This window comes from Corvus moneduloides, chromosome 15 (genome assembly GCF_009650955.1).
Source record: "Corvus moneduloides isolate bCorMon1 chromosome 15, bCorMon1.pri, whole genome shotgun sequence".
In the NCBI taxonomy this organism is placed as follows: Eukaryota; Metazoa; Chordata; class Aves; order Passeriformes; family Corvidae; genus Corvus; species Corvus moneduloides.
Window position 1 is genome coordinate 1,515,134 of NC_045490.1, and position 24,636 is coordinate 1,539,769.

At 50.0% G+C, this 24,636-nt stretch overlaps 1 protein-coding gene across 3 annotated transcripts in view; it reads right to left on the reverse strand.

Moving 5' to 3' along the window:
* Positions 1–1,385: 1,385 nt before the first annotated feature.
* Positions 1,386–24,636, reverse strand: part of HTR4 (5-hydroxytryptamine receptor 4) — a 70,413-nt gene continuing 47,162 nt past the window's right edge. For 2 of the 3 annotated variants that reach the window (XM_032125233.1, XM_032125234.1), the window contains one exon: positions 1,386–4,047. In XM_032125233.1, the coding sequence (XP_031981124.1) occupies positions 3,960–4,047 (88 nt within the window). In that variant the 3' untranslated portion in view covers positions 1,386–3,959. Of the gene's footprint in view, positions 4,048–4,723; positions 4,902–24,636 lie in introns of all 3 variants that reach the window. The other variant, XR_004243251.1, reaches the window with a different exon arrangement.

The window sequence follows — 24,636 nt, forward strand, 5'->3', positions numbered from 1 at the left end:
AGTGCTCAGAGATGGCTCAGGAACTCCAGTGTGGGGAAAAATGGGATCCTAAACTGGGGAAGGGTTTCCAGGTGCCCGGTCCAGAATGAAAATGCTTTCCTTGGCTTCAGCACTCCCGAAGTTGGGTGGGAATGAGTCAGAGTCTGCCGTGTGTGGGCTGCCTGCTCCCAAAGCAGCGCGTGGCTGGAGCTGCTCCCTGCTTTTCATCCGTGCTGGGAATGAGGTGGACGCGATCTGGACCCCATTAGCTGGTTCTGTGTATGTTGTTAAGTCAGGCTGACACAAATAAATGCCTCCTCTTGCTGAGCAGAGCCAGCTGGGAGTGAATTCCATCTTGAAAACCACAATCCTGGGCTGAGATCAGCTCCAGGCCAAAGATATCTATTAGTAATCCCTGAATCAAGAGGTATTTAGAGATGCAAAAGCAGCTAACAGACTATTGCTGATTATTCACAGAGCTCTGATTCCAGTAGGGGACAGAAGGAGCAGATGAGGTAAAATCAAAGCCATGTTGAGGTGTGCTGAATCAGAGGCAAGGTGAGCATCATTTACCTCTCAGCTCTGGCTCATGTGCAGGTTTTCAGTGACACATTCCAGGTGTCCGTCCTCCCTGAAGTGTCCTTTGGTAGAACAGACACCCCAAGAGGAGCATTGCTCGACACCAAGGGGAGCCTTGGTTCTCATTTCTCACCTGAATCTGTTTGGATGGCTCTGATCCCATGAGCAGCTCCACAGGGATCCTCCAGCCTGGGAATCCTCCAGGTAAGGGGCCAGGACAAGGTGGGGGCTCCTGGACTGCAAATCAATCATGATGGGAACGAATGAAGCTGAACAGGGCAGAATTTCTGTGAGCACGAGCAGGGGGACAGTCAGGACCAGGGCAGGGACTGTCCCCTGTGCTGGCACTGCTGAAGGACCTCGAGGGCTGTGTCCAGTTCTGGGTCCTCCGTGTGGGAGGGACCTGGAGGGGCTGGAGCGTGTCCAGGGCAGGGAAAGGGGCTGGAGAATTCCTGAGGGAGCTGGGAAAGGGGCTCAGCCTGGAGCAAAGGAGGCTCAGGGCTCCTTGTGGCTCTGCACAACTCCCCAGGCAGCCCCTGCCAAGGCCTGAGCACCCTTTCCATGGGGAAATTCCTGCTGCTGTCCACCCTGAGCCTGCCCTGGCCCAGCCTGAGGCCGTTCCCTCTCCTCCTGTCCCTGTTCCCTGCCAGCAGAGCCCGACCCCCCCGGCTGCCCCCTCCTGTCAGGGACTTGTAGGAAAAGCAAAGAGGGGCAGCTTCCCCTTCCCTGTTACAGCTCCTGGAGCATCCTGTGGGGCAGCCGAGAAGTGGAACCTGGTGCCACCCTGGGATTTGAGTGCAAACAGCGCCAGAAATGAGCCCGAGCTGAGTTCAGTGCCATGTCCAGAGAGGAGCTTTTATTTTAGGAACAGCCACTGCACCACACATCACTGAGCACAGGCAAGGACTGGCACCACCAGCCAAGATGGGCAATGGGGAAGCTGAACTGGGAGGCCACAGGAGCAGCCAAGGAAATCCAGAGTGGGGCCTTTCCATGAGACACCTTCTTCTTTTCCAGGGCAATCCTGCCACTGCCGATAGCACGGTGGCATTGCTGGGCTCACAGCAGCTTTGCTGGATTCTTGGTTTAGCCAGCAGGAGCTGCCAGGTGGTTCCTGACAGGTTTGCTGAGCCCAAGGAGGAGTTAGAGGGGACACAAAACATGGACATTTCGTGTTTGGAATTCCATCCAGTTGGAAGGGGAGCCCTTTCCCAGCGAGAGCTGTTGACCATTTTGGCTGGTGAGCCACTGCTCCCACTGACAGAGCCTTGGGAACGCTGCCCCTGGGGAAGTCGGGAGTTCCTTTTAAATTCAGAAGAGATCTTTTCCTAATGCACATAAGAATAAAGGAGAAAACAAAGCCTGAAGGACAACGGCAGAACCAAAGAGCCCCTTCCTGTGGCTTCCCCGTGCTGCTGGTTCCATCTCACGCCAGGAAATGTCACACCAAGATTTCAGTGCCGTTTAATGGGGACAGAGAAAAGCTTTTTTTTAGGATTTCTTTACGAAATTTGGCACTTGAGGTGAAACCAAGCCAAGATGTTTTGCAGCCTCGTGTGCCCAAATCCCAACAAAACCCCGGTGGGCACTTCCACACAGGGGGAGGATCACAGGACTGAAGCAACCCTGGATGGATTTTTTTCCAAACTTTCAATAATGGCTTTTTTTCACTCACTGCTCTGGTGAGTAAAAGAGTGAAGTTAAATGAATATTTTTAGGAAACAAAGCCCTGTAAAAACAGGTCATTGCCAAACAGGTCCCGATGATGAACCAGGAGCACCTTCCACCACCACCACCACCAATAATTTGTGTCTTTCCAACTGCCAGCAATTTTCTGCCTTGGTCTTCCAATCGGGGCTCTTTCTGCCCAGTGCCCTTTGGAATCCTAAAGGAGAAGGATGTGAAGCTCTATCAGTGACTTTGCTGTGGAAGAAGGATTTAAAGAAGTTAGACACCATGGCCAGGAAGCCACTTCTTCTTCTCATGCACAACATTTCTCCTACCGAGCAACATTTTTGTTTGTTCCAAGCAGGATTTGTCTGTTTACAGTAAATACCTGTCACATAGCAACAGAAATATTACTAAATAATAATACACAGGATGTTAAGCTCCTTGATCTAGAAGCTTTTAATGAAAAAAAAACGTGTTCCTGATAAAAAATAATAAATAATGTCAGCTTTTCTTTGTACATTAAAAATATCTGTACATGGTTACACGCTGTACCAAAGCACAGTTTTATTTTCTAGGCTCAGGGTGGCATTGCTGGGGTAGATCTTCACCTAAGAGGGGTCGAGGCTCGTGGTCTTGATCCTGCATGAAAATCCTTTTCCCAAATTCGTGGAGTTGAGAGCCTTGCCCACCCTTCCCATGCAAAGGGGGAAGCAGCTCACGAGGAACGTGGCAACATCGACATGCAGGGAGCAGCTGAGGACAGAGATCTTTGCAAAGGGTGACACTGGGAAGTCTGGAGAACTTCCTGCCTCAACTGGAAGAGACCAGCAACAAATAGAAAAATAAAGGTGGCGAAGGTAAGTAGAAGTCTCTCTTCCAAGCGGAGCTAGAAAAGGGTTTAGATGGTTTGTTTTCCAAGATGGCACTTAGTGATCCATTGCAGACTGGCTCTGCCTCTGGGCAAGCTTCCTGCTGGCTCAGAATGCCCAAAGTTTGCTCAGGGGAGGGATGGGGACAGCGCTGGGCTCCAGGGCCACATGCCATCCATTGGGAATGGCAGAGCACAGCCGTGGCTCTGAGCTGGGATGTCCCTGCAGGTCCCACTCCACACCCCTGGAATCCTCCTTGGCCAGGAAACACAACCAAAGCATTCCCAGAGCTCTGCAGGGCTGGGGGAAGCAGTAACTGGTGCTGGCCTCCCCCCAGGGGTGGAACCAAAGGGCAGCAAACATTTCCTCTCGTTTTCCTGGAGAAAACCTGGAGCTGCTCCTCCCCTGACAGTGTCCGGTCTCCGGGCAGGACCTGGCAGGGATGGAGCAGCTCAGTCCCATCCTGCTGGGCTTCAGCCACACCTGGTGACCTCCAGGACAGGGGGATGAGCTGAGCAGAGGGCAGCTGGGAAGGAGCAGCTGGAAAGGAGCAGCAGGAGTCCCGGCACGGGGTGGTTTGGAGCTGTTCTGTGTCCTGACTTTGCCAGGAATTCCCCATTCCTGGAGCAGGGCTCTGGCACGGCCGAGCTCCAGCTGCTCCTGCAGGGACAGGGACAGCAGTCCTGACCCTGCCCACGCTCCCACCCAGCTCCATGGCTGGACATTCCTGGGAATTCACTGCAGGAGGCACCATGACAACGCAGATGGAGGATTTTTCCAGTCCTGCTGCCCGAGAATCCTTGGGATATCCTACAAGACCTTTGTTCTTCCAGCTGGACTGTTTCTCTTCTGGGCCCAGGACTAGAAACAGGACTCTTGGGATTCAGGGTCAGTGTGGATGGGAAGCTTCTCTTGCTCCTGGTGGTGCCCATTGTGTAAAACCGTGTACCTGGGAGGGGGAACACAAAGGTTTGTCAGTGCCAGATCAAACGCCAAACGTAGGGAAAATAGCATCTTGCAAACCCCAAAGTACATTTAAGAGAGTGATTCTTCCAGATATCCAGATCCCACATTAAGAAGTGTGAATCCCTGCTTTGCTCTGTGACAGGGAATGAAATCCCTGAAAACCAAGAACCGGCTGGGTTTCAGGTGGCTGGGGTGAACTGCACTGCCTGAGTGTGCTTGGCCTGGCGGATGCTCCTGCAGGAATTTCCCAGGCTGGATGCTGGTCCCAGCAGGGCCAGGTCCCTGAATGTGCAGATATTTCCCTCAAACATCCCTCGGAACTCCAGCACTTTAAACAAGGACCAGGAATTTTAACCATGTGCTCCCAGTGAGTTACAGACTGGATGTCAGAAAACAAGGAAAGACATTTTGCACCTCACACTGAACAGACTCCAACGAGACGGCCACAAAGTGAAAACAGAGCTGGAATTCGATGGACCAAGCCAGACAGGGACACTGTGGGACACAATCCACCCGGGAGACCTCGGGAATGCCAAAGGCTCTGCCACGGATGGGACACAGAGAGGAAAACCCCTGCTCCATCCCGGGGCAGACACTTGGAGCAGCTCCGGAGCAGCTCAGGACGATGGACAGGGACTGGAATATCCAAGGATCCAAACCTTCCTCCGTGTTCTGCAGCCGTCCCGGAGCGGAGCAAGAGCAGCAAGAGCAGGCGGTGCCGACTGTGAGAGGTTCATTAAGCTAAAGAGGAGTCATTAGGGTGTCCCGGGATGTCTGTGGCACAAAGTGTCTGTCTGAAGCCTCTGGCAGTGAGCTCAACACTTCCAGCTGTTTACCCTGTGGGGAAAGAGGACTGGTAGGACAGGAGGAAAGAGCATTCCTGGCACAGGGAGTGACAGCTCCTGGCTCGCTCAGGTGCCGGCACATCATTCCTAAAAATATTCCCAACACCTCCAGAAACCTGTTAAGGGAGTCCTCTGCTCCCAGGCTTTTGTGTTCCATGGGGTTTTTCCATACCCTGCAGCTTCTCCCTTCACAGATGTAAGTTCAGAGCCGCCTGCCGGCTGCAGGGGACCGATTTAGTGCTGGAGAAAAGCTGGGATTTTACAGCCCTGCTTTTGTTCTCACCCCTTAGTGCCTTCACGGATCTCTGTCTGAAAATGCACTTCATTTTCCAGGTGTGGGCACCTGTGGGGAGCAAGTGTCAGGGCAAAGGCTCAGCTGCACCTGGAATTCAGCTGCTTCCCCTGCAGGATCACACCTGGTGTGCCTCAGCTCCCACCCCGGGCACTTGCCAAGGATTTATCCTACAAAGCAAGGAGGAAACGGCCCTGGAACCCTCCCTGTGTGGGCTGAAGGCTTCAAGAGAAAGGAGCCAGGTAGGTCTGAGAAATGAACACATCTGAGGGAGCCGGGCTATGTGTGCAGGAAAATAAAACACGGAAAGGGTTAAATGCATTAAGTAAATTATCTAGAGCAAATTAATTGCTCCGTTTTCCTGCCTCTGATGAGCTCCTCCCATGGGATTTGTGCTCACAGAGAGTCCCGGGCTGGCCCTGCCCTCTGCATCCTCCCGCAGTGGGCACAGCGTTGCTGTCACTTCCCCTGGAGCCTCCCGGATCCCAACCACCCCCCACAATAAACCCCAATAATGGGAAGGCACTGCCCCCCTGGCACCTGCTGCAAACCCTCCCCGTGGCCCTTTAGTTGTGGGATGGCCAGTTTGGGGCCGACTGCTGGGCACGTCCCGCTGTTCCTGGCAGCCCAAGGGACTCTGTAACTACAGCTTGGACCAGCTCGCAGCACAGGAGGGGAGCTCTGGGGGTTTGCCCTCCACAGGCTCACGAGCAGAACAAGGAGCTCCAGATATTTGGGAATTTGGCAAATCCCAGGGAGAAGACTCCAAGGGGACGCAGTGGCTGCAATGCTCCCACTTCCACTCCCTGCAGAGCCGTCCCCGACACCAACCTGGGCAATTCATGAGGAGAGCAAAGCCCACAAATGGCTGGGCTTTGGTTTCCCCACCTGGAATGAAAACCAGCCACCAATTCCCAGAGCCTGAGGTCCTGCTCAGTCCTCTCCTGATGAGCAAACCTTGGGATCAGCCCTGACCTCTCAGAGACAGGAATTGTGAGGGTTTGGATCATGTTGATCATAAATAACAAAGCAATGAAGGGAAAGCAAAGCCAGCCTGGCCCAGCCACAGCTGAATCCTGCTGGGTGGAGGATTTGTGTGGCTGCACCTCCTGCATTTTCCACCTTCCCAAACCCACCCGAGGTGTGCAGCTGCCGTTGCTCTCTGTTCCATAATCCTTTCCCAGTTTACAGCTGGTTTCATTAATTATTGCTTCCATTTTGGGACCGGCAGGAGCTGGTTCCTGCTGTCCTGACATTCCCTGGACACTCAGGGGAGCTTCTGCAGCTGGGCTTTGTGCAGGGAGGGACGAGAGCTGCTACTCTGGGCTCCCCAGCACTTTTGCCACGAAATCCATCCCCTTCTGCTCGAAAAAGGAAGGACAATAGGCAGAGAAGAGGTTTTTCTGCAGAAATAGGGAGGGGTGGGGGTATTTTTGGTGTATCTGGCACTGCCAGGGTACCTCAGGTCTTGCTGGGTGCACAAATGGCTCAGGAAGCTGAGACATGTGCTGCACAAAAAGCTGCTAAGCATCGCCTTCCATCGTATTTACAAATCTCTTCGTAATTTTTGTACTATAAATGCAAAATTGTCACTGACAGAGTTTCTAAAGGCCCCCCTGAGAATGCAGGAACAGAAGAGAAAATGCAGGTATTGGGTTCACTGAGATGCTGCTGCTCTGAGCTGTTCACTTTGTTTGCTTCTCTCATTCTCCAAACTTTTTCAGCTTCGGATATTTTCCCCATTTCTGATCTCGAGCAAGCCTGCAACTCCTCGTGAGATAAAAAAGAAGAGAAAAGCGGGAAAGAGCAGGCTCCAAGGGGTGTTCCAAGCCTTTTGCTGCTTATATCAGGGGCCTGATCTCCCCACTGCAGTATTGGCAATTGGGGCAGTGAACACTCACTGCCTGGGTCTTCTTTTGCTCCTGTTCCAGTTGCTGCAGCCCAGCTCGAAATGAAACACTTCAAAACACATTTCTTCCTTCATGTGCAACCAGAAACTCCCCCCAGGAACCGGCCACCATCCCACCTGGAAGAGATTTCCAGGGAAAAGGTGATGATGGCTCCCATTGCATCACAAATCTTTTGTTCTTTGCAGGAGCACCCAGGACAGATTTGCTGGGACCAGAGGAAAACAAGACGGAATTATGTAAAATGGGATGAACTGGGAAGATTTGTGCTTGGCTTGAGCAGAATCCCATTTTCCATAGTGACTTTTTATACCATTTTTATCCTCAACCACCTAAAACAGGGGAATGTAGAAGAGGTTTTGAGGTAAAAGTTGGCTGGAGACACATTTGAAATGGAACTGAGCCCCCAAATTGAACGAAGGATTTCACCTTCTCTAAGGTTTGACAGTGGTGCTGCTCCCCTGTTCATCTTTCCATGTGTTTTCCTTTCTCTCCCAAAGCCATTTCCCTCTGGAATATTTGCAGCAGCCCAGCTGGAACTTCACCCTCGGTGTTGTGTCCATTCCTCAAGGCTCTGCTGCTTTCAGATGGACTTCCAAGAGCAAGAACAAATCCCTCTGATCTCCGAGGGGGGGATGGTGGTGAACAATCACTTGGCAGAGGTGATTTTAATGAACACTTCACTGAAATCAGCCTTGCACCATCTGCTCGGTTCCGGAATTACAAATTCTGAGTTAGAAAACAACAGAATTCACAAACCACTCTGAAAGTGAGGGGAAGAGAGAGCAGCTTAAGATGATTTTTACGAGTTATCCCAGCCCAAGATGGATCTGCTCTGCTCCATCCTTGTGTCAGGAACAGGTGGAAAAGAGTCTCTTTTTTAATTCTGTGGTTTATGGCAGCCACAAACCCCCAGAAACCAATCCCTGGAAGTGCAGGATGGGTCTGGGTGGCACCAGCAATTCCCCAGGTTGGAAGCACCAGGAAAGATCCCCACAGATGAAATTCCAGTGGGCCAGGAATACAATCTGAGGAAGGTGCCCTCGTGCTGTCTCCCTGGAAAGGTACTTTTGACATTCTTGGAAAACTGGGGGATCCTGGGAAACAGAGAATTGAGAAGAGTGTGACATAAAATCCGAGAATCCATGGAATTCCCTATTTTAATCTGTGATGTTTTTCCTCTTTGGAAGAGTGGGAAGGCTTTGAAAGAGCAAAATCCTTCAATCTGAACCACACCAAATGTCAGAATGAACTGGGAGCAAAATGCATTGTTCCATTTCCATCTTCTGCTGAACAAAAAATGAATGCACAGAGGCCAAATTAAATGGAATTTCACAAAACATTTGCTTTTAATGCAGCTGCATAGGAAACCTCCACAAATGAGAGAGGGGTTGTCCCTCTGTCAGCATTCCCAGATTCACAGACTCCACAAAATTAGAAGCTTCCCAGTGACTCTGTAAGCTCTGGGCTGAATTTGTCCTGTTCCCACCACTGCAGTGAAGTTCTGCACTCGGCCATCAGCAGAAAACCCTAAGGGCAGGGTGAGAATAAATTGAATTATCCCATTACAGCCCAGTAGTGGAAACCCAGATCTTGGGAAAACGTTCGGATTGCTGAATTATTTACACGGCTCTGACAACAATGTTGATTTTAAAGTCCTTTGTAGTCAAATCTAAGCACAAATCTCTCTCTGTCTCATGACAAGTGTTTATTTTCCCACTCCTGAGCAGTTAAGCTGATTCTCTTCATTATCTTTAAATCAAATAATGCTGGTCCGGCCCTGGGAGCTGAACTAAACCCTCATCATTCTTTACTAAATTTCAAGCAGAGGTTTTATAAAACATCTGTCTCCAGCCCACTTCTCCCAGCCCCCAGTGCATTTTGTAGGATTTCTGCAGAAATACAGATTTAAAATTAGCACTTCTTGAGTAAGCAAAGCCCTTGAATGAGAGAAACGTAAAAAAAAAAAGAGAAAAAAGAGATTTTTTTTTTTGTCTCTGACAAGTCACAGGAAACAAAGCAAGCATCTCCTACTATGTTTGTGTCTCTCCTTTTTTTTCCCATTGTTCCATCATCCCTCCTTTTTTCTGGCAAACCAGGACTAAACCCCTTCCAGTCCCTTTATTTTTGTGTTTGCAGGAGCTGTGGATCTTTTTCAGGGAGGATGTTTAGAAGTGCAGCTAAATAACAACCTGAAATAGGATCTTGAGGTGAGATGTCCAAACCCTTCAGCATCTCGTTTCCTTTTGGTTTTCTCCTGCTGGATTGGACCCAGATTTTGTTTCCCTGGGACTGCAGGTGCTCATTTCCATCCTCCTTTTTAACCTTTTTTATTGCCAGGCTCTATTAATGAATTTCTCTTCCCAATCCCCCTCACCTCCATTGCTGAATTGGACCATTTTCCCCTTTTCCCACTCTCCTGCCTTCAGCTGCTCCACCTGGATAATGTTTATCATTTTCCCTATTTTCCACTGCAGGATGTCCTGCTCAACTTTAGCTAAAAACCTTGGAATTTGGGTATTATGAGCACGTGTTGGATCCACACAGCAACCAAGAGGATGGGGATGGTGCAGAGCTGCTGAATTCTTCCACTACAGATCTGTGACATTTTAATGTTGTAGAAATTGATGTTTCCACAACAGAAGCCGCAATTTGGGCACCAAAAGGACAGAAATGAAGCAGATTTTAAAATCAACGAGGAGCTCCTCGTTTGCAGTGAGTGAAACCCATTTGCTAATTATAAACCAGGGTAAACAAGTAAGCAAAGGAGAGCAGCCACTCAGGGGGATGTGGGGAAGGGGAGCCCTTTCCCCTTTTCCTCCCATTAACTCCCTATTTCCATTTCTCTCCCGTTAATGTTCAGCTTGGCACTCCATTAGAGGCTCTAATTAGCTCCAGATTTTGGCCTCCAGTTCGTTTTTGCACTGTAATTAATGCAACAGTCATGAGAGGCCCAAATCTGATAATGAGGAGAGCACTTGGAAGCGCTCAGACACGTCAGAACCACAGAGCAGCCCATTAAGAGCCGCTCACAGCCACCCCCAGATGGGATGGCTCAGAATGGGCTGCTGGGTTTAAGCGTCTCAATTAATGAAACACAAGCAGGATCAATTAATAATATTCAAATGGAAGATAACGATGATTTAAAATTTTTTTTTTAATGGAGGTCTCACCACTGGCATAATTAAATCTTTCATCTGCTGGGGGATAAACCCACATTTGTTAAAGCTGTGAGGTGAAACAGTGGCAAAGCTCGGAGCTGTTTCTTTGTTCAGTGGAGTTTGTCAGGTTTCAAACACGTGCCGCAGTGGGAGAATCCCAGAATTCCAGGTTGCAAAATCCCTCCCAGCCCATCGAGTCCAGCCTGTGCCCGATGCCCACCTTGTCCCCAGCCCAGAGCACTGAGTGCCACCTCCGGGAATTTCTTGGACACCTCCAGGGATGGGGATCCAAACCTCCCTTCCAATACCGAATAACCCTCTCAATCCAGGAACGGGTGGCTTTTCTGCACTGAAATATCCCGTGGAAAATGGAATTACAGCTTGTGGAAACCGGGCAAAAACCTCCCCATCCGTCCCTGCTTTGTGTGTGAACAGCAGAGCTTTTTGTTTTGGTGTCAAAACCAGATTTCCTCCCAAGCACCACGTGTAGAGAACAAAAGTCTGGCACATGCTCGCTGCTCGTGTCCCTCCTTTGGGTCCCTTTCTGAGGAGCAAATGCCACCAACCCCCTCACAGCAGCTGGGGCTCCCACATGTCCCCTCCCACCCTCCCGGCTGAGGGAAGAGTTCTGCTCCCCAGGGAATGGCTCATCCAGCCTTTCGTCCGTGCAAAACCTGCGGGTTTGTGTCCTGGGAATTTCTGTACAGCCCCAAGGTGGTATGGAAGCTGTGCTTACCTTGAGGTACCTAATTTAAGGGCTGGGAATTGTATTTTCTTGTAAGGGAGTAATGACATAAAAATCAAATAACAAAATAGCAGTTAAATAACAGTTACTTTAAAAACTGTTACATTTGATAACAAAAAAAAATTAATAGTAAATATCCCTGTGCTACCTTTAACATCTCAACTAGGACCTGTTGTAGTTAAGTTGTAGTAAGTCTTACTAACTTAATCTGGTGCCTTTCCTCAGCTCTCCATCGTGGGAAGGAAAGCTCAGAGAGCAAACACCAGGTTCCACCACGTTGTGTTCAGTGTGAGTTTCTTCTCCCTTTTCCTTCTTTATCCAGATTTTCCAATTAATATTTCTATGATGTGATTGAAGTAGCACATTCCTGGCTCTGGACTTTCTCTCCTCCAACCCACTGGGTGTGAATTTGTAAAGCTCCATCCGTGCTATTGTGAACAATATTAAGTAATTGTGAGCTGTGCTCCCCACTCCTCATCTTCTGTGAGCCTTTTATCAGGATTAAATGTCACACCACAGATGGGGACATTGGCAGTGGGTGCTCAATTTGAACAAAATCTCCAGATTCTCCCTCAAAAGCCTTGGTTTGATCAGTGCAGGCTGGGATTTCAGACCCCCTGTGCTCCCTCTATTCACCCACCAGCAAAATTAATTCCCTGCCTCACTTTCCTGGACTTTCTCGTCATTTTTAGCTGTTCAAAGATGCCAAGCCAAGGAGCACATATTGCCTGTGGCGGTGTTCCTTCCCCTGTTCCTCAGGAAGGATGATGCTCCCCTTGCTCATCCCCTTCCCTGCCAAGAGCTCTCTCCCAGCAGGGTCAGATCCTCTTCAGGAGGGGGGGACAGGAGCTGCTGCTTCATTTTGCTGTGATTCAGAGGCTGCTCAGTCCCCACTTTGTGTCACTGTGTCCCCAGACATCCTGTGCTGGTGCTGTTATCCCACCTCAGCCTCTCCAGGATCTGAGGATCTGTCCAGGGATGCCATGTGCTGCTCCCTCTGGGATTTCAGGGATCCTCTGAACTTCTCTGTGAACAAAGACCTGAAGGAAACCCTTTTTTCTCTGAGCATCCTAACGAGCAGAGCCTCAAATATCCTGAAGGTGCCCAAAAGAAAAATGTTAAGCTCAACATTTGAATAAATCATGTCCAAGGGTCAGGAGAGGCAGAAATCTGAATATTTGCACAGCTCCTATTTGTGGGGAGGAGGAGGGGAACCCAAAAACAAGGGATGATAATCAAGAAGATATTTATTTATTCTCTGATGGATTTGGGGTATTTTTACTCACAGTAAAACCAGCTCTCAGCAAATCCCTTCGAGCTCATTCCTTAGAGAAATTCCCTGTGGATTGGGACATGATGTGAAGAGTTCCACTGATCAATGAATTGATTTTGATCACAGGAGGAGGTAACCAAGGCCATCAAAACCCCTGTGTGTGTAAACCCTTTATTTCCACATGCCTGCTGTTAACACCAGGTTATTTCTGTTATTTCGTGCTTTCTTCTGGTCCTTCTGCAGATCTGAGCGTCTTTCAGGGCCACCTCTGAGGCCCTACCTGTCCATTTCTTTATATATTGTTATCAAATTTGAAGTGCAGAGCAAACAAATAAGTTCAAACTTCGGAAGGTTGTGCCCTCCCTTGGCTGCCCCTGGGCCTGTCCATTTGCTGCTGCAGAGGAGATGCCACAGCCCATAAATCTCTGCCCCAGTCCCTGCTTTGGTAAATAAAAGCTGCTCAGATTTATGTTTGTTCCTCCTTGAGGAAAAGCACAGCAATGCTACAGGTGGCAAACAGAACAGAAAATTGCTTTTCAGCCATCAGGTTTCCACTGTAGCTGAGTTCAGTTTGGGCTCTCCTACAACAGCCCCCGGTGTCACAAAATAAACCCAGTTTTGCACCACACTTCCTTGTGTTACGTTGAGGCAACCAATGATGTCCTCAAGTGGTTTCAAACTGAGAGTGGGTTTAGACTGGATATTGGGAAGGAATTCCTGGCTGTGAGGGTGGGGAGGCCCTGGAATGGAATTCCCAGAGAAGCTGTGGCTGCCCCTGGATCCCTGGAAGTGTCCAAGGCCAGGCTGGCCGGGGTTTGGAGTATGCTGGGATAGTGGAAGGTGGTTTAGGGTTGAAACTGGATGAGGTTTAAGGTCCCTTCAACCCAGGCCATTCTCTAATTCCATAATTCTAAGGGATGAAGATCACCCTGCTCTGGCTGCTGCCTCAGAGAGGAAGTGAAGGAACTCTTGGGTTTATTTTGGCAGAGCTCTAACCCTGACCTACCGAGCCTGCAGAAATCCAGGCCTTCACTCCTCCCAGTTCCACAGGGATCCCTGTGTTTGGCCAGGAGAATGGGGCTGTTCCAGGGGCTAACCCCAACCCCTTTAAATAAACCTGGCTGGGGAAGGTGCTTCAGAAAAACAATTTATGAACCCAGCATCTCACACCCCTTTGCTGAGCCAGTTGTGAATTGCTCCCTTTCATCCTCTCCAGCTGTAAATCATGTTGCTTAATTAATCTTAATTAACTGCTGTGGGCATCTCTGGAGCTCAGTTCTCTCTTTATTTAATTACACTAACACACCATGTAATGCTCTCTGTTCAATGGGATGTTTTGCACCAGAGTTTAATCCAGAAGCTGAAAGAATTAATTAGTTCTTAGAACATCTCCAGAGGGGTGGCCAAGCAAACTGGGTTTGTCACAAATGCCTGGACTCTTCAGTGACCAGAATCCATCCCTGACATTGCACGCCTCGAGCCACAAACACATTTCCTTTTGCTGGGGCTCTCAGATCCCTGAGGGATCTCCTGGAGCAGGAATCAGACCCATGGGAGACAGAGCTCTGGGATTTGTCAAGAGTTTACAGCTTGTTCTTGTTCCAAAAGCTTCATCCCCTGTGCCCTGGCCCCTCTCTGCATCCCCATGGCCTGAGCCAGCCCCCAAAAGGGATCAGCTGCCCCTGGAATAGGAATTCCAGCAGGAAAAGCATCTCCCTGTTTGCCAGGGCTTCATGGGAACAGGGCATTCCCTTCCCCAACCCCTGCCTGGTACCTCAGCACATCCACACTGATTTCATTGCCCAGCAAAGCCTGGAGCTGCTGGGCCTCCTCCTCTCCTCTGCCAAAAAGAAGCTGGGATGGCAAAATATGGAACATTGCAGGAAAACTCTTGGAGCAAGGACAAAGGGGAGCGAAGGCAGGGACTGTCCTGTGACCCTGGAGCTCCCAGAGCTCCTCATGCTCCTGCTTGACAGCTCGGCTTGTGATGATTTTGTCACCAGGATGTTCCCTCTAGCTGTGATTCCTTCAGGAACACACCTGCAGGGCAGCACAGGGAGCTCAAGCACCCCAAAGATGGGCTGTTTAAGGGGAGCACATTCTCCCCACCCAAACACAACCAGTCAAAGTCACTGTAAAAGCACAATTCTTCCCACAGACAGACAAGCAGAGCCTGACTGGTTTGCTCCCAACATCTCCATGAACTTTCTGCTTCTTCTTGGCTCAAGCAGGGAGGTCTGGATGCATCAGCAATCTCTGCAGGGATCTGTGGGCTAGGAGAGTGTGGTGGTTGTTGGAGACTCAAGTACTGAGGGCCAACTTCGATCCGTCCTTCAGGAATCACCTTCATCCCAATGGAGGGAAGTTCCAGGTGGGTCAGGGCCCTCCCAAGCCCAGCTGCTGGCAGTCCAGTACTTATGGCAGTACCATTCCAAGAGCTATGACAATGACACTGTTTATAGCTCTGGAAATGGCGCTGCCATCGGCACCACGGCGGCGGCTCCGTCCCCTCCCTGCTCCTCCTGGTGCTCCAGCGGCCTCGGGTGGAAGGAATGAGGATGGAGGAGCAGCTTCGGCTCAGAAAGCCCTGAAATCTTAAGGAAAAGGTCCCGGTGAGGGTGTCTGGAGAAGCCTTCAGAGGTGCTGGCTCCAGTCTCCTGCAGCTGGAATGTGCCCTTGGAATGCAGAGCACACACACTGCGCTCTCTGTTTCCTCTTTGACCCTGGGGTTTAGCTGGGAAAAAAGGGAAAGCCTCCCTCTCCTGATTGCTCCCACAGCAGGTTCTCTCTCCTTCCCTTTGGATTCAAGCCAGAAATGCTGCACAGCCCTGGAGTTCATTTCTCCTGGAGAAAAGCACGTGGAATTCACAGGGCACGCACCAGCTGAGCAAACTGCCCCAAATCCACTTCCCAGTGAATCCTGGAGTCACGCTGGCAATGAAGCCCTGGTCATCCTTACTGCCCTTTCCAGCTGGAAGCCTGTTCCAGGCTGGGTATTTCCATTGGTTCTTTGACAGCATTCCTCAAACCTGAAGGATTTATGCTTTGGAAAATTGGGCAGCCTCTGGTTTCTGCTGCTGAAACCTCTTTCCAGGACATCTGTTGTACCACTACAGCCATAACTCCCACCAGGGATCATCCTTATCACACCAACGAGTTGTTAATGGAGGAAAAAAGACAAAAAGGAGCTTTTCCTTCTCCTTCCAGGGACATCCTGCAGCCTCCAAGGACGATTGTGGGGAAAGGTTTGAGTTACAAGCTGAAATCACTTTTTCTGATGCCTGAGGTGTTTCAATCAGCTGTGCTCCCACAACAGGCACTGACAACTTCTCTCTCAGTGCTTCTAAGCCTCAAAAAAACCCCAGAACCATCTCCAATAACTTTTCTGCAGCCTCGCCGAGGATCTCATCAATAACAACTGTGACAAAATCAGCTGGGGGACATAATCAAGGACAAAGAGAGAAGCAGAAGAACAAGAAGCAGTTTTATCACCCCACTTCTGTCTCTAGACCAGGGAAAATTGGCCCAGAGCATGGAAGGAGTGCCCAGGGCAGGTTTTTCCAGTGCATTTTGCTTTTTTTTTTGTTCTTGCTCCTTGTTGCTTTTTGAATCTGAGCAACTTTTGCTGCTGCCCTGACCTAGAGGGAGGTATTTGTCCCTTTGACCAGGGAGGTGTAAAATCCTACCAGACCAGCTGGGTAAGGTTTTGTGACTCTTTTGCACAGATATGATGGAAAATCAAGATTTTCCTCTCTGTGCCCAGCAGGACGAGGGGAGAGGTGTCATGTCCAAGGGTCACAAACCCTGTGGAGTTTGGCAGCAGCTCAGCTTGGGTTGTTCCAAGCAGAGGCAACACCTTCACTGGAGAGCAGAGAGAGCAGCACGCCCAGCAGATCGCAGTGGCAGCCTCTCTCCAGTGGAGCTTTTTGGGACAATTGTGGCCAGGATGGATCACAACAAAGGGATGGACACAGGGATGCTTCCACAGGGATGAGAGCAGACAAACACACTCACATGAGGACATTTCACAGACACCTGACCCAAAGGACTGAGGGAACAACAGCCAGGTACAGCTGAAATTTAGACCTTTGAGTGCTCAGTGAAGCCTTAGATCCCTAAATGTGAAGAATCCTGAAGCGTTCCAGGTTGAACAGGGCTTGGAGCAGCCTGGGATAGTGGAAGGTGCCCCTGGCAGGGGGTGCAATAGATGGGCTTTAAGGTCCCCTCCAACCCAACCCATTCCATGAGTCTCTATTTCCTCTGTTTCCTGGGAGGGATGGTGCCAGCTCTCCCTCAGAGGCTGGGTGTTCTGCAGGGCAGCTCCAGGGAGCAGGCTGCAGCCTGAGCACAGCTCTGCCTCCCCGTGTGCCCAGCACGCCCGGGAGACCCGGCTGTGGAAGCTTCCAGATGGAGGGAACAGAAACTGCCTTGAGCTCTGCTGAGTAAAGCAACTGCTGCAATCTGCTGCCTCCCTGAAATCTGTGTCCTAATGAGGAATAAACAAAAGCACTGAAGGGAAAAAGGAGAGGGAACCCCCTACCTGCCACTAATCTGTCGGGATAATTGCAGCTTTTGTGGGAGCTGGGCAGTCTGGCCAGGATTTGGGGCTGCAGGAGAAGGGATGGGTACAGTGGAATGCTGGAGCTGTTCTGGGAGTGTGGCACTGAAGGCAGAGATGCGCTCCCTGTGTCCTATCAGTCCTTGTGTCATCCCACTTCCCAGACGGGGAGGCTGGGACCACCAGGATTTTCTCAGCCCTGGGATGAGCCCTGCCCCTTTTCCCTGCCATCTTTCCTGAAACATCTTGAGCAGGAAGGCAATTCCACACTAATTCCATTTTTCTGGAGCTGCACGTCTGGAAGTGCCTGGCTCTGGGGCATTCCCATGGTGGCAGGAACCCCGCTGGAACCTCTGAGGGAAGGGGAAGCCTCAGAGCTGTCAGGTTTAATGGACTTAAGACAGGTCCAGTCTGGCCTTGGACACTACCAGGGATCCAGGGGCAGCCACAGCTTCTCTGGGCACCCTGTGCCAGGGCCTCCCCACCCTCACAGGGAGGAATTTTTCCTGGTATCTAAACCCCCTCTCTGTATCCTGCTTTTCTATGTGTGGTGCCCACTGAAGAGACCCTGCAGTGCTGCACCCTGGTCCCTGGAGTGAGAACAACCATCCCAAAGGGGAAAATCCCTGTTATCCACATCATCCTGCAGCCAGGAGCCCACTCCCAACATCCTGTGAGACATCCCCAATCCCCTGGGGCTGCTGCCTCCACCCCACAAGTGTTAAGCCATAAATAAAGGAGGGTTTCAATTCTGTGGCAATGAACAGTGACCAGACCGAGCTGCAGTAATAAAAGAAGGGACTTACAGAGCATGGTCATGGCTAGACAGGAGCTGGTCTGCTGCAGAGGAGCAGGAGGAGCTTGGAGACAGAGGAACAGCCACTTTTAGTGCAGGAAGGAGCAAAGACAGACACAGTGAGGGAGTTAAGGGGGAAAAAGGAGAAAACACAGCGATGGTTAATCGGGAAACAGCCCCACAGCAAACACTGAGCAGTCAGTGGCATCAGTCAGAGCTACAGCTCCAAACCTCCCACTAAAAAGAGCCTGGTTTTAGAGTTAGAACCACATGAGCCATCAGGTGGAGTCCTCCTTTCCATAAACCATTGTGGGAACCATTCTGCTTTCCAAGAAAACCCTTTTCCTGTCTCGCCCATAGGGTTTTAGGCAGGAATTCTCTGCTGAGCCTGTTTTCCAAAACCTCTGCAGTATTGCTCTAGGAAGGGATTTGGGAGCTGGGTATTGCCTTCCTCCTGCTCATTCCATGAGTTCCAACCATCCCTTTGGTCTGACTGAGGATTCTCTTTGGAGGAAGCCACGTCTGGCTCCTAAACCAAAGTTCAGGGAGCTGTAACTTGGCCACTTAATATGTCCCCATGGTAACTGCCATGCTCACTGCTAAAAAATCTGATTTCTGGAGGCAAAGCAGAGCTGCTGGAGTTCCCTGGCTGGTGATCCTGGAGTCTTTTGACAGCTCCCATGTGCTGGAAGTGTTGGGTTGGGTTTTTAAGTACAGATGGGAGAGCAATAGCTGAGCTCTCTGACTTCGTCTGCGGTGCAGGAGGACAGCAGTTACCACTTAATCTTTACTAAAGCTGGAACTATGCCTGGCTGCAAGGATGAGCTTTAAAATCCCCCTCTGTGGGCTGGGAATGAGGTGCTGCTGGTCTCTCACCAACCCCCTAAAGTGCAACAGGGAATTGCTAGGGGTTCCTAAAGCACTGACCAGCTGGAACCCCTCCCTCATCCTGCACTTTTCTCCTGAGCCAACAAGAGCCTGGCACAGTGCACGTGGAAATGAAAATTTCCCTGCGTAGCAGCAATCCCGGGCTGGAATAAATCAAAATTCAGGTGTCTCCAATCCCTCAGAGTTAAACAGCTTTCCTTATGTGAGGAGAGGATAATGCACAACTGTCCCTGAAGGTAGCTGAGCCTGAAATAGGAGCTTGGAACACTCGTGTGTGCCCTGTGCTGCCAACAGCAGTGCCCACGAGGGAGGAGAGAGGGGCAGGGAACTCCAGGAGAGCCCAGCAGCCTGAGCTGCCCAACCGTTCACTGTGGGACAAGAAGAACCCCAAGGCGAGCAGACACAATTTTAAAGCCAAATCTGCCCAGGCAAACACACGTGAAGCCAAGCAGAGGGGAAAGAGGGTTTTAAGGGAATTAATTTAGCTTGCAGCTTATTTGAAAGGATTTTATGGGCTTGTTTTAAAATGTATCAAGGACAAAGATCCTTTCAAGGACAGAAGAAGGAATGGTTTGTCACTGAGGGGCATCATTCCTTCCCCTGAGTTCTGGGAGCTGGTGTTTTACAGAGTTCTCTCAGAGAACTGAACCACAGAATATCCTGAGCTGGAAGGGATCATCCAGACCCAACAACCCCACCCTGGGCATCCCTGGCAGCGCTGTCCAAACTGGAGCTCTGGCAGCCTCGGGGCCGTGCCCATTCCCTGGGGAGCCTGGGCAGTGCCCAGCACCCTCTGGGGAAAGAACCTTTCCCTGAGATCAATCCCAAATTCCCCTGACTCAGCTCCAGCCATTCCCTGGGTCCTGTCCCTGGCTCAGAAGAGCGATCACTGCTTGGTTTTCCTCACTCCCACTGAGGCTGAAGGGGGCTGTGCCCAAGGATGGAGCTCCAGGGATGCCCAGGGGCTGCAGGAGGTGCTCCTGGGACACTCCTGCTGCATAAAGCATTCCCACCTTCCCCACTGCCAGCTCCAGAGCTGTGCTGGCTCCGTGGAACGCAGCTCTTTGAAGATCCCTTGGCAGCACTTGTGGAAGTGTCGCTCCTAATTGCTTTCCTGCCTGTGGAGCAGTTGCTTTGTGCAGTTCTTGTCTCAAGCGTTGGATCCAAGTGTTATGAAGTGCTTTCAGTGCTAATAAATACCAACCATGGTGCTGTAAAAGCCTGTCACAAAAGCAGCACAGGGCATGAATCTCCCTGAGTGCATTCATGTGCCTTTAATATATCAGAGGAAGCTGGGACTGCTCCTGTGCACTGACAGATCCATCAGGGAGAAAGTCACTCATTTGCAACATTCATATGAGACATGAGCAGTTTCTTGATTCTTCTTTTCTTTTGTATTCGAGTTTGCCTGTTTGGCTCTGCTCTGTTTCGTGTGGCTTTGCAAAGTGACAAATTCATGTTGTTCCCTTCAATTCTTAAATAAATCTCCAAATATGTTGCACTTAAACTGTTGTTTATGTGTCTTTCCAGAGCTGGCTTCACTTCAGTGGCACCAAAAGCACTGCCAGGACTCAGAGCCTGGAAGACTTGGAGGTTAAAGGAATTGTGAGACTTTGTCTTGAGGGAGAAAAGGACTTCAGAGCAGGAAAATGCTCCTGTGTGGATGTCACATCGTTTGGGCTTAATAGCAAGGCAAAGTACAAAAAAAAAATGGGAAGGAGCTGCCCAGGAAGGTTTGGGGTCCCCAAGGAATTCCTGGATGTGGCACTCAGTGCTCTGGGCTGGGGACAAGGCGGGGATTTGGCACAGCCTGGACTCAATCCTGGAGGGCTTTTCCAGCCTCAGCGGTTCCATGATAACACAAACACTTCACAGATAAAGCAAAAAGCTCTTTAGTGCCACGTGCTCTGCAGTTCCTGAAGTGTTTTGATGGATCAGTGGAGTGACACAAATTAACAGCCTCATTAACAACCCTTCTGCTAAACCTTCAGGAGCATCTCTGAAAGCCTGGCAGTGGCAGACACAATCTGCACTCCAGGGACGTGACTGACTTTGAAACCACTGCCAGGGAAGGCTGAATGAAGCAAGATGGGAATTCTGGCTTCTGCGAGGGGAAACAGCACCAGAGAGAGGGAGGAAGTCAGGATGAACCTCAGCAATGCTCCCAGTCCCAGCCCAGTACTGCTGGAGCAAGGAGAAGTTGTACAGCCAAGCCTATCCCAAGGGCTGCTGTGCAAAACTCATTTCAGACCTGTGCCTGGAATGTGTCTGTGCCTTCTGGAATCCAGTTTAAAGGCAGCCCAGCAGAAGCCCATGGCAGGAGTCCCTGGGGAGTTCCCAAACTGCCTCCTAAATCTGGTTACCGGGGTTTTCAAATGCTGCTTCCTGTGATGGCTGCAACGGTCTGGCATGGGCACAGAGCAGAAAGATGAGTGCAGAAGTGAGGACTGGAAATCATCAGCTCATGCAGGAACAGCCCTAATCAGCTGGATTTAATGGGGATGGAGTATTTGCAGGGCAGGATGTAATTCCCACATTTCCAAAGCAGCAGTGCAGCTTTACTGGTGGTAAACCCAAACCAAGCCTGGCTCTGGATCAATTCCCAGGCCAGGTCACTGAGCAGCAGATGGTGGCAAGGATCACCTTTGCTATGCCAAATAAATCAAGCCAAACCCTCGAAGTGGCCATTTTTTCTGCTTTGAAATGGAAAGTTGAAGGTGGAAAGATGCTCAGAGCTGCCCAAGGGCTGGGATCACAGGTGGGTGAGCACTGCAGGCAACAGGAAAGATCCCAAAAGTGGCAAATTGGTAAAAAACAATCAAATCACAGCAGGTGTGCTGAAAGTCCTCAACACCTTCCTGGAAATTCCGAATTCCTGGCCAAAATATCTTGGGAATAACAAGGCTTTCTCTCCCACAGACACTCCAAAAGCCTCAAAAAGCAATTTTAACACAGCAAGAGGGAAGCTTTTCCACATTATGAGTTTACAATGGGGCGGTGCACACAGTGCAGGAATAAATTCTCCTCCAGCAATCAGAAAGGAAGAGAATTATTGAAAAGAAGAGGAACAAAGAAGCAAACCTAAAATGAAAATGCCCTTCCACAACTAGCTCTGAGTTGGAGATTCTGCTGCCCTGAGGAAGAACAGAACATGACAATAACTGCTGAGGTTTCTATAGAATTTCTAACCCTAAGGCACGAGGAGCTCTTTGCAAATGCTGATTTGCATTGCCTGGAAACACTTTGCTGATAAACCAAATTAATCTCTGGAGGGGAGAGAACCAGCCCAACACATTCAAAGGTCAGTTGAAACAGAAGGCGAGTAGGTGGAGAGCAAATTTCTATCCATAACAGAGTTTATTCAGGTACCAAAATTAGTTTTAAATCTTGTTTTGGACCTCTGGAATGAGGGGAGAGACCAGCAAAGGACTGGGAATTGGATCCAAGGTGTGATGCATTGTGAGGGATGTCTCTGTTTTCTCTAAATGCAGTTGTTTAGGTCGCACTCTGTTATTTAAGTGGGAAGTTTCCACCAGGTCTGGGCTTTGCCATGTGCCAGGAGGAGCTGCCAGGCGTTCCAGCTGCAGGGAATGCAGTGCTGTGGCCAGCAGGGCTCTGCTCTGGGCCAAGGATCCCTAATTCCAGCTGGAATCAGGAAGATCCTGCCCCACCACAACACAATGGCCATCATTACCCAAAGCACAATTAAAAGCAAAGATCAATTACACTTCAGTCGTTTCAAAGCTCAAGGTGCCCTTCAGAGCCTCGGCTCCCCCACCAGACACAAACTGAGGCAGGACTTCTGATCTTGAATCTTGTATTAGGCCAAATAACAAAACGGGGTTTAGCTTCACTCTAATCTCTTTTTCCAACATCCAGGCATATTGCAAGAGATGATCTTTTGAAAATTGAAGGAAACGGTGCTATTTTAAAACTCTAATCCCCTCTCCCCTTTGTAAGAAATAAGACAAATATCTTGATTTCACTCAGCACAGTTACAGGAAGCTTTTCTCTTGTCAGAAGCTCTCGGTTCCCTCTGGTGAGGTGTTTTTGGAGCTGGGACAAGGCTTCTGCAATGTCCTGCTCTTTGGGGAGCAGGGTTTTGGGGAAGGAGGGTTCCTCTGACACGGGGGGACAATTTGGGCTTTGTGGAACATCCACATTCCTGGACCCGAGGGGTTCTCTGCTCCTGGATCCCGCAGCAGATCCCCAAATCTCCCCCACGCTCCCTGACTCAGCCCAAAGCTGCTGTTGGAGGGACCCCGATGGTCTCAGCTCCCTGTGCCCTGCTCAGGACCCCTCACAGCCCCCAGTCACAGGGGGTGTCCCACCAAAGGCTGGCACTGTGCAGGCTGGCACTGCTGCCAAGCCGTGAAACCACGCCAGGGAAAGTTGGAACATAAGTTTGGTTGTAAATATTGGCAAAGCTGCATGAAAAAATTAAGAAAGCTCCTTCGAGAAATGACAAAACTCTTTTTTTAGTTATTACTGAGTCTAATCATCTCCTGTATTTTTAGAGAATCCCTTCCCCGGTTGGCAGCTAATGAAATTTAGGTGAAAACCAAATTACCTCTTGACTATTTAACAACATTAGCATTTACAGGCAGCAATCAGATCCCGGAGCTCAGGCTGTGGTCTGGAGCCACTTGTGCTGGCACAGGGAGCTGATCCCTGAACTGAAACCTCTGGAGTGGAAAACATATCTTGAGCAACCTCTGGCTGCCCTGCTCTGGGGCTGGGGCAAAACGAGTGAATTATCACTGAAATCACCATTTTTAAATGCTCATCATTTGCTGTGTTTCTCAAGCTTTTGCTCAGGAATTTAAAAAAAAAAAAAAAAAAAAAAGTTTAGTGGGAATGTGCTTTATCAGTGCCTTGGCAAGGGGGGAAGTTCTTCCCTGAGGGTGCCATGAATAAAGGAACTGCTGGAGAAGGGACAACACAGACCCCAAAGCTCTGCAGGTGCCACCAGCACAGAAACTCCACAGTTGCCTCCAAAATGCCTCCAAAAATGCCCTGTGAAAAATGCAGAAGCAGGGAGTGCTGGGGAATGAAGGGAAGGGCAGAGCAAGACCAAACGATCCACCTGGGGTTAAGGAAATTGTAGTGGAGAAGACAGAACCTGACAGAGCTCTGATTCATCTTGCAGGATCATTGAAATTCCCAGGCACTCCCAAATTTTAACCCTTTCCCAACCCCCAGCACTGAGGGTGTTGCTCTGCCACGGGAAGCTCTGTGGTCTCTGCATCTGTCTCAGTGCCCAGGGAAGGATAAGGAACAAGAGGAACAGGAGGAGATGTTTTACCTTTAAGCCCAGATTTGTGAGAGAAACCTGCCAGATCCACCAGGAGCAGCTCTGAGGAACAACCTCTGTGTTTCCTGAGCTAAGCCACAGCTGCAGCCCATGAAATCCCACCCTCACAGGTGGGATGGGATCACTGCTCCACCCCCGGGACCACCCTGTGCTGAGGGGGAATCCTGGCTGAGAGCCACCCACCACAAACCATTCCAAAAAAGCCATCACAAACCATTCTGTGGTTCCATGATTCTGTGATCCCTCATCCTTTTGCTCCACAGCTCTGACCTCTTCCCTACAATCAGCAGGGATTTACTTTTATCCCAACAGATCCAGGAGTTGTTAAACCTCTGCAAACTGGAGCCCTGAGTAGCTGCACTCCAGTTCCAGGGGCAGCAGGGGACACTGGGGCTCGCTGCAGTGCCAGCCCCCAAGGTGCTCGTTTCTGGTTTTTCCCACTTTGTTTCTCTTGGCTCTTTCAAGAGAAAAATCAGGATGTGTTTTCCTCTGGAGAAATCCAATTGACATTTGGAGGAGACCTCTCTGTGCTGGAAAATGAGTGGTAAATAAACCTCTCACCAGAGCTTTCCCTGAAGGGACCAAAGCAGTGCTCTGAGCACTTCTGAGAGGAAATAGGAACACATCAGAGTGACCTCCCTGACCCAAATGCTCCAGGGTTTGTCTGCTCTAATCATTGCTCAAATATATTTCACCCAAAGTCGTCTCCTTTGCTGTGGCAAAATTTCACAACTTGTTTTATCCAGGAATTCCAGCAATGCTGACCTGGCTCCCCATCCACTTGTGCTGTACA